Source organism: Adiantum capillus-veneris, chromosome 8, assembly GCF_014529385.1.
Source record: "Adiantum capillus-veneris isolate H3 chromosome 8, ASM1452938v2, whole genome shotgun sequence".
Lineage (NCBI taxonomy): Eukaryota > Viridiplantae > Streptophyta > Polypodiopsida > Polypodiales > Pteridaceae > Adiantum > Adiantum capillus-veneris.
In genome coordinates this window covers 27,800,515-27,810,249 of record NC_140938.1, presented here as the reverse complement: position 1 = coordinate 27,810,249, position 9,735 = coordinate 27,800,515, and the positions used below count along the sequence as shown (strand labels likewise).

The 9,735-nt window shown below is 42.9% G+C and overlaps 2 protein-coding genes across 2 annotated transcripts; both read right to left on the bottom strand.

The window, feature by feature from the left end:
• Positions 1-1,831: 1,831 nt before the first annotated feature.
• On the bottom strand, positions 1,832-3,552 carry LOC147451851 (uncharacterized). Its single transcript, XM_086517722.1, has one exon. The coding sequence runs from the start codon at positions 2,840-2,842 to the stop codon at positions 2,387-2,389; it is 456 nt and encodes a 151-aa protein (XP_086373848.1). The 5' UTR covers positions 2,843-3,552; the 3' UTR covers positions 1,832-2,386.
• Positions 3,553-3,697: 145 nt separating this feature from the next.
• Positions 3,698-6,069, bottom strand: LOC147451850 (uncharacterized). Its single transcript, XM_086517721.1, has 2 exons — positions 5,084-6,069; positions 3,698-4,999 (listed from the first exon to the last, which is right to left on the bottom strand). Exons 1-2 carry the CDS (start codon positions 5,586-5,588, stop codon positions 4,008-4,010), a joined length of 1,497 nt encoding a protein of 498 aa, XP_086373847.1. The 5' UTR covers positions 5,589-6,069; the 3' UTR covers positions 3,698-4,007.
• Positions 6,070-9,735: the final 3,666 nt, after the last annotated feature.

The following is a 9,735-nucleotide window of genomic DNA, read 5'->3' as shown; positions in this document are numbered from 1 at the left end:
ACCTTATCTTGTTTAGCCTTTCCCCAAAGGAGTAAGGCCTTGGTGATGCCTCCCCTTGTTGCTGATGAAAAAGAAAAGACATTGAGAGAGAGAGAGAGAGAGAGGACACTTTGAAGAGAAAAAAAACGCTAAAGAGAGAATTAAGGAGAAGAGAAACATCTATTCATATGGACACAAAAGGTCTTTTGCTTTTCTATCTTCATGCGTCTTTTGACTTTCCATCTTCATGTGTTTTTTGACTTTCCACTTTCATCTGTCTTTTCATTTCCTAAACTCACCCGTCGCTTATGCACTTAATATGTTTTGAGAGAACTTTTATTTTTCTGAGATTGAAGAGACCTACCTTTTAATTTTTGAGTATTTGCTATCTCTTCTAACCAATCAAAAAATTGTGCATTTTAAAAAAATAATCTTTCCTTTTTCATCAACAAAAAGGAAAAATTACCAAAATACCCCTTGTTTGGAAAATTGCCAAAAATATCAAAATGCCCTTGTTCCAATTTTTGATGGATTGCTCCAATATCACGTACCTTATCTGGTTTGGTCTTCCCCAAAGGGTAAGGCCTTGGTGATGCCTCCCCTTTTTGCTTATGAAAAACAAGAGGCCCCCAACTACTTGTCTCTACTGACTTTCAATGACCAGGAAAATTGCATAGCGGGGAGTCCTGCGCAACGCCCCTTCAAGGTGAAGTTATTTTTTTTAAATGCATAATTTTTTGATTGGTTAGAACAGATAGCAAATACTCAAAAATTAAAAGGTATTCTTAATGGCTTCAAAAAAGTTTTAAAAGATATTCCTAATTCAAAGATTCCTTCAACAACAACAAAAACAATACGCTAGTGCATAGCATGCAACAACGGGTGCAATGACAAAGCACGTAGATTTGCAAGAGTATCGATTGGACATGAGAAGAACGTATACAACATTGATAGAGAGGGAGAGGCCAATTTAAAAAGAAGAAAACGCTAAAACAAAAATGAAGAAAAAAACACAAATGAACCAATGGAAAGTCGACCACCTCTTTATATGGACACAAAAGTCAAAACATTCGTATGTCTTTTGACTTTCCACCTTCATATGTTTTTTCATTTCCTTACGCACTTAAGATGTTTTGAAAGAAGTTTTATTTTTTCGAGATTGGGGAGACCTACTTCTACTGGCTTCACGTAAAAAAATTAATTCAATACTTTAATAGATTCGCTCTCATTATCTCTTCCCTTCCCCTCGCCATCGCTAGCACTGTAGTGCAACCAACGCCTGCATATCCATCTCTACCCCCTCCTATCCTGTTCCTCACACCTCCACCTCTCCTCACCCTTTCCTCCCTCCGTCGACCAAGACCTCCTCACTCGCATACATTCTTGCTTCATTTTCATTGGCCCCAACACAGAGAGGTGATTGCTCCTGCCATGTGTATCATCTTCACCTCAAAGAGGTGCTGTGATATATATATAGAGAGAGAGAGAGAGAGAGAGAGAGAGAGAGAGAGAGAGAGAGCATTGCACATTGCTACCGTGCAATGCAGAGAGACCAGACCCTTGCTGTCCCGCGCGAGAGAGAGAGAGAGAGAGAGAGAGAGAGAGAGAGAGAGAGAGAGAGAGTTTCATGCAAGCAAGAAGAGAGACAGATTAAAGGAGAAAGTCTCAGTCTTTCACCCATCCCATTCCCCTCTCAATCTTTCACCCTTCCCTGCTGACAAGGGATTTTTTTAAGGGAAAATTACCAAAATACCCCTCTAATTTGTGGAAATTCCCAAAATAACCCTCAAATTCAAAAATTCCCAAAGTACCCTCATAATCTGTCATAAATTCCCAAAATGCCCTTCAAATTTTCCAAAATTCCCAAAATACCCCTGGTTGAGAGTAAATTTCTCCAAAAACAAAAAAAAATTGTAGCTTTTCATAAGAAGAGTGATTATCTACCGTACAAGACACTAAAACTAAAATTTGAGTAGGTTATATAGGCTTTGGAGATGAATTGCTTCATTACTTTTAGCATAATTGCCTTTTTTGGCAAGGTAATTTGCGACAAATTACATGCTAAGCACTCAAAAACCAATCTCAATTGTCAAACAAGAATAAAGACTAGAAAATCTTGAAGAATCCAACAAAAATAGATAAAGGGTATTTTGGGAACTTTTAAAATTTGAGGGATATATTGGGAATTTCCACAAATTAGAGGGGTATTTTGGTAATTTTCGCTTTTTTTTAATTGTTTCCCAGCTGGTGCTCCAGTCGACTCACCCACCCTTCAACTTTTACGTATTCTCGCTTTTAGCAATGTTTTCCCATTTCTATGATTGGGTACCCCCTACCCCTACCCTAAACCCGTCTGATGTTCATAATACTATCCACTATTATTCAGTAACTAATGGCTGCTACCTACTCATTGCAAAGACAACAAATAGAAAAGGCCGATAAAGGAACTTTGGAGGCGTGTCTCGAACAACGAGCTCTCTTCATGATCCCAACCCTCCATCATCACCTTCGTACATCGTTCCTCGAGCACTTTCACTGTCGAGTCTCGTCGCCTTCTGAGGGATTTTCCTTCCCTTTCCCCTTTAAGCTTTGGGGGAGGGGGCAATGTCCCTGCAGGACGCTCTGAGAGATGGTTTTTCAGCCCTTCCTCACATTCAGGCTCTGCAGCACCAAAATATGCACCCACATCACCTAGCACACATCTTGGGGCAAGGAATGGCCCATCATCGCCCCGCCCCCCCCCCCCCAAAGACGAGAGGTGCTTCACTTGTGCATTTGATGCACCAGAGTCACCTGTTAGGGCAACAATACCTTCATCCCAATGCTGCAACCGGGCCCCAAGCCGCATCAATGGCTCCTGCATCTGAAGCTATGCCCCCCACCTATGCCAGCCCTGGTGTTCATCTTATCCCACAAGCTCCTGGATCCGATCCTGCCCCACATTTACTATGGTGATTGCTGGTCAACAGTAAATCACTCTCAGGTACCCCTCCCCTTGAACAACATGGTGCAGCACTTAATCTCGCAATCAGGTACTCAAACACCTTAATGCTACCAATGTTTGGCAAATTGTCGATGATGTGTTTAGTCCATAACTCAGAGAACAACAGTCTCCCCTTGGGGATAATGGAGTGATCAAACCTCTCTCCCCTGTGAATCAGACTCAGAATAGTAGTCTGCTCTATCCCAATCAATAGATAATAACCCTGAGTTTGGATTTATTTTTGGGCTCTTTGGTTATTGAATTTAAGGAACTTCAGGCATGGTATACTCAAACTCCAAGCGAGAGTGGTTATAGGACTTTGTCATGAAACAGCAAAAGAAAGCTCAGATTATATGCATGCATCAAAACATTGTCGCATTGGATGATCGACCCCCCACACACAGTTGTTCCACTTACATATGTCAGTAGTTGGTGCTCTACAAACCAACGAAAAAAGGCCAAAGTAAATGTCACCAAACATTATCGCATTGGACGATCCGCCCCACACACACAGTTGTTCCGCTTACATATGTCAGTGGTTGGTGCTCTACAATACAACGAGAAAAAGCCAAAGTAAATGTCACCCTCTACCGTGATCAATCTGCGATGACAGATGCGCAAAACCAACTTAACTACTATACTCACTCCAATCTGATGTTACCATAACGAACGAGGAGCATGTTGCTTCATGCATCTTTCCAAAAATGAAAAATATGATGCCTACAGGAAAACAGATTGGAAAGTAACTAAAGATGACTTTGTCACTTGTGTAATGAATAAACCAGCCCTTCCGAGAGATTCCCATGAGAAGGACAAGTTGAAAGAATGATGAACTATAATGACGATACAAAATCCACCTGCTTTGCAGGTACAATTCAAGGTCCAGAAACTCACGATATTTCTTAAGGACGTAATCTCAAGCAAACCTGCACACTGCTTTGTAGAGGCTTTTGTACCTCGCGAAGGGTAGCAACTGCATCAAATCCATCTGAGGAGATGAAGCAAACCGTTCGTGACAGTGTAATCCTTGATTCCAAATGACTCACTACCACCACTGATGTACAAGGACTCCATTTTTCCTGAGAGTTTGAAAAAGGGAAAGACACTCTCCATAAGTCCTTCCATACTTGGCAGTCCTCAAAGGGCTGCTTCTTTGCCATCTATTGTAATGACACTCCAAGAAAAGCTCATCAACAAGACAAATGGCTCCTGTTTCCACCATTCTTGGCAACAAGTCAAACTCAGCCCCTTCTACATCCATTTTCATAACCACAAAATCATCAGCAGTAACAGTACTGAGGAGCCAATCTGCAAAATCAAAGGCTTGAACCTTCTTGAACTGCTTGCCTGCCCTGCTATCTCCTTCCAACGAAGAACGACTTTGTATTCGCCCCATTCCAATTTCCCCTTCAGCTGCCCTGTTTTCAGGATTGGCCCCAAACATCAAACTCTCGTTCCGAATCCATGCAGCATAAGGTAAGAATTTGACATTTTTTCTTTTTGCATAATCAGCTGCAAAAGAATTATCTGCTTCAATAGCATAAACAGTAAAATCTTGGCCTTGTTTTGGGTACTTCTTCATGAACCAACTTCCAATGCTGGAGCGGTAACTTCGTGCACCAACATCCACATAGAAAAAATGATGGTTGTCACTGATATCCATTAAACTACTCAAATACTTGATCTTTTGTGCATTTTCTTTCAAAGTAATCCATGGTTTCAATGGTTCTTCAAGAATTAAAGGCTCGGCCTCCTTTACCATCATCTTTCTCTCTACATGGACGACGCATTTATCAGCTTGAGTAATATTGCCAATGCTTTGTTGCTGCCGCCTTTTCCTGAGAACAATCTCATGCTCCAGATCAGAAGCATGCACTTTCTTAACATGTACAACATCGGAGTTCTTGAACAGCTTTGTAAATTTATTAACACTATACATAATATCGACACCAAACTTATTGGTCAATTTGTCCTCGGAGACATGAATGATGGCAAAACCCCCTGGCTTAAGGGTCCGCTCAATCTCCAAGCCTACAGCTTCAGAAAATAAACCCATGTTAACTGAATTGGAAAACTCGAAATCAAAGGCGTTCTCTGAGAAAGGGATCCTGTGCATATCACCTTCCACAACAAGCAGTGGAGAAGAAACAATGTCAATCCCTAGTGAATTGACTCCGATCTCCAGTAGGGCAAGAACCTCATGGCCTGCTCCGGCAGCAACGCAGAGACCTTTGTCCCCCGCATGAATAATCCCAGCTTCCATTAACTCCGAAAACACAAGAGAGAAAGAGGCTACCTTCTTACGCCACTCTCTCGATGTCCACAGCTTCTTCAAGTTGGAAGTTACGCCATTTTTCAAATGAAGCGCAGAACTCTCCTGGAACGCTTGTATTTTGTAGTTTGAGCTTTGGATCAAGGGCTGCAATGCAGTACTGATATGGACAAAATCTTGGTAGATCTGCCCATTCAAGCACCTACTGCCCCCTCGTGAGCAAGAAGATCCGTCGTACACGATGTATAAGAAGTGAAAAGCTGTGCATACGAGGGCAAAGAGCAGGATCCGGAGAACAAATTTTCGAGCAGTATTGCGCCTGTGTTCGTGAGGAGTTCCCTGCTTAGAATCCATGGGAGGAAGCAGAATTGTGAAAACCTTGATTGGCTCAGCGGTGCGCTGGGTAGCCTTCAAGCAGAATAAGTCAAGATGCAGCTTCCTCCGCAGCTTAGCGTGAACAGAAGCGAGCGGATGTGTGGTTTCCACCAACGAGCGCTAGGCGATGGCGGCAGCAAAATTTCATTGATATGGTAGAGTAAAGAAGCGGAGGAGGAAAAGAAAACATTCCGGAGCAGCAAAGGAGGGCGATAAGAAAGCTCACCATGGCCGTTCAAGACAGGTCCACCATACCTAGGGTTTCAATATAGAATGGGAGGAAACAGTTGAAGGAAGGGATAAAGGAAAGAACAGAAACCGTGTGGGGGGAGGGGAAGGGCGGGGAGAGAGAGAGAGAGAGAGAGAGAGAGAGAGAGCAGGCAGGAGAATGTGTCCGTGTGGGGGAGTGTGCAGGAGTGATGAGAGGGGAACATGCATTTCCTAGCTGGTACCATAGCCTAGGATGCGCTTTTCGAGGGCACGAGGGAAGACTGATAAACTGCCGTCGTCGCGGGAATCCCAGGCTGTCTTGACGCTTGGTGGTTCACCAGCTGGCAGCCGCCCCCTCCGATCTTCAAAAGTGGCTACAGGCTACAGCTGGCCTTGCTGCTCATTTTTGGCAGGTGGGGACTCACCCCATGATGGATCAAGTGCTAAAAAAAACGTCAGGCTACGTTCACACGAGACGCCTGCCGATGGAGTATTTTCTTCTCCTCTCTCGTCTAATCTATCTACTATCCTAACGGCGAAGGGCTCAATCAATGGCCATGTGTCTGCATATCCGGCCATGGGCTTGGAGGAGGGGGAGAGCAGAGAGAGTGATGCAGTCCGAGTCAGCCACGAAATTGTTGAGTGCTCTTCTCTAGGCGTATAGTGGACGCATCGAAAATAGCCCTATTGTGCCACTTTATCATATGCAAACCTTGAGCTGCCGATTGTTCACACAAGTCACAACTGCCACTAGATTGCATCTATAGATGATCACAGCAAATAAAAAGGAACTAATATTGATGGCTTGAAGGTTGCTCCATGTTGGGTTTAGTGATGATCGTTTAAGCTTCTATGGTAGGATTCCATACTTGAGAGAGAAAGAGAGAGATTGTAAGTTTTTTGGAGGTCTTGGATTACGAGCACTATACATGACATAATTGTGATTAGAGAAATTGAGGCTCGGGTTATTTGCCCTTTGCCAGTGGCCTTGCAATTTTGTGCTACGCTTGGTCTCTCTCCTTGGAGGTGTTCAATCTTGCAAGAAGTACTTGAGCATTGAGACGATACAACAAGAAGAGAGACACGACAATGTGAGTAGCAAGTAGCTCACATGGCACTATGTAAATGTTTAGGATTATCTCCATTGAGGTACGAGGATTTCTCTCCCTCCTTTCTCTTTCTATCTTTGTCTTGATATTACTACATGTGCACAACTCTTTTGGAGTTTCGTATATTTTTTGAACAATCTCTATAGCAAATGGTGATATGAGGTACTTTTTTCAAACTCTTACTAGCTACCTGACTCTGATACAAAGTGAACGAGATGGTGGATTGTGCATGTGTAGGTAGGCACTCAAACTATGTACTGCCAGTATTATCTCACTGCTAAAGAGCAAAGGTAGAGCTTGAGTAGAAGAAACTCCAATATTGAAGCCAACGGAGATAGAGATTGGGATCAACTCTTCATCGTCCTCCTCACTTTTATTTGCTTAAGAGAGAGAAAGCTCTCACCTTCTATGTTAGCTTGCGGGACCCGCCTACAGCGGGGCGGGTCTTACTCTCTCTTATCATTTATTTAGTGTCAATATGTAACTTGGTTTTAGAATCTTATTTCTATAATGTCTCAATCATCAATTATCTTGAAGCCAAAGGCATGCTAGACATAGCCAAGACTAACCCAAAAGTTCTCTCTCTCTCTCTCTCTCTCTCTCTCTCTCTCTCTCTCTCTCTCTCTCTCTCTCTCTCTCTGCACACCGCCTCTGCTTCAGCAAGCACTCACTACATTCACTCTGCCTCATGCCCCTACTAGCCCATGGGCTTCGTTGCACCACCTTGCCAATCCTTTGATAGTCTCTTAAACATCACTCCATTCAACACCAAGGCGTATCATCACTATCAACGCTAGATGTTGAGGCCATGCAATCTTGATTCATAATGTTAGTAGCCTATAAAATTATCGCCAAAAATGTAGCCCTTAGACTCTGCCCCCTCCTGGACAAAGTCAAAGTCCTCACGCCCCACTAGCATGGATTTATAAAGGGAAGGTCAATTTATGTAATGGAAATGGTCTATGAACTTTGAGAATAGCGGAATTAGGAGAATTAAAGAGAGAATTTTTGTGAGATTACTTTGTGAGCATAGTGGGTGAACTTAATTGATGGTAGCAACATAAACATGGTACTTAGTTACTTGGCATGAACAATACTTTTGCAAGAGAGAGAGTTTAGAGAACTTGATAACAATTGAAGACCGGATTTATGTGGAGCCGGTCCCCCCTCCAATAGGCTTTTGTATTATAGATTCTACCATCAAAAGAGACTTGGTATAATCCAATCTTTGTGTTCCTTGTGACCTTGATGATGCTATGAAGATGGAAAGTTTCATGCATCACGAGCATAACATAGACTTTGTAAAAAGCATTAACCATCCCCGGCCTCAGTCCCAAGGCCTCAAACACCTTCGAAGGTAGAGAGAGCTAGCGGGGAATGAGGGTAGGAAGAGGAAGAAGAAACATTCCATAGGAGAGATAAATAGTTCCTCACTTATCATCACTCTTCTTGCTAGCATACATAATAGCATAGTAATGAAGATGGACAAGATGGAAAGCTTAAGCATTGAAGCATGGCTCTTGGTTGGATTTGCATTCCATTGCCAAGAGTGTTGGTGTAGGCACTCAACTTCTCAACAAGCTTGGAGAAGGAGGTGGAGTTCCTCTACTTTCACCAAGTGAGAATCTTTGAAAAATGAGTGTGTGAGAGGGTGTGTACCCCCTTGCTTGCTTTGGTCGACCCCTCCTTTTTGCTCAAGCTTGAAGCTCATTGGATCCCTCTAAGGCTAGCCAATCACATGCATAATGCATTTTAAGAAACATGGGTAGCATTAGGACAAGTGTCCTTCTTACCTCTTTGAGAGAGAGAGAGAGAGAGAGAGAGAGCTTGAAAATATCTAGATATATTGTTGAATTGAATTAGAAGCTCATTGGACCCCTCTTTAGCCAAGCCAATAGGATTCAAGCACACCATGTGGCTACGCATAGGGAGAGCCTGACATGTGTCCATGTGCCCCTTGAGAAAGGGGATGTCCTTTGGGTAAATGGGAGGTTAAGTCAAAGATTCCCCTAACTTTGGGACTTGCCCCCTCGTTTGTACGGTCTCTTTTTGACTCAAGCACCTTACCCCCCATGCATTGGAAGCTTCTCAAGCACCTTCCTCATCAAGCATGGCAAGCATCTTAAGCACCTTAGTCAGCAAGCACCTCAAGCACCTTAGTCAGCAAGCACGAGAAGCCTCTCAAGCACCTTAGTCACTAGCATGACAAGCACCTCAAGCTTGGGCCAGGTTCCCACCTCAAGCACGGCCCTAGCTTGCCTAAGGTCTAAGGACTTTTAACACTAACCTTTGGAGGTCTTTAATGAAGCTAACCCTAAGGTCTTTTAAGCTCTATTAGATGCACGTTGCTCTTTGATAGACTACCTTCTTTTGGACCTCTATTGAGATGTGACCATCTCTCCTCTTGGTCCCCTGTTGAGATAAGTCTAGAAGTACTTATTGCACATTGCTCTTTGGTAGACCGTCTCCTTTTGGACCTCTATTGAGATGCAACCATTTCTCCTTTTGGTCCCCTATTGAGATAGGTCTATAAGCACTTATTACATATTTCTCTTTGGTAGACCGTCTCCTTTTGGAACCCTATTTAGATGTAACCATCTCTCCTTTTGGTTCCCTGCTGAGATAGGTCTAGAAGCACATGTCTCTATTTTAGCTCTTGTTCCCGTTTATTCTCCCACATTAAATGATTATTTTAATATGAAAAAAATCATTTGGGTTAGCTAGATATTAGATTTATAACATTACCTCTCTCTTGAAATCAAAGTCGTCCTCAACTATGAGGTAGAGAAGATAAAGCCTAGTAATTA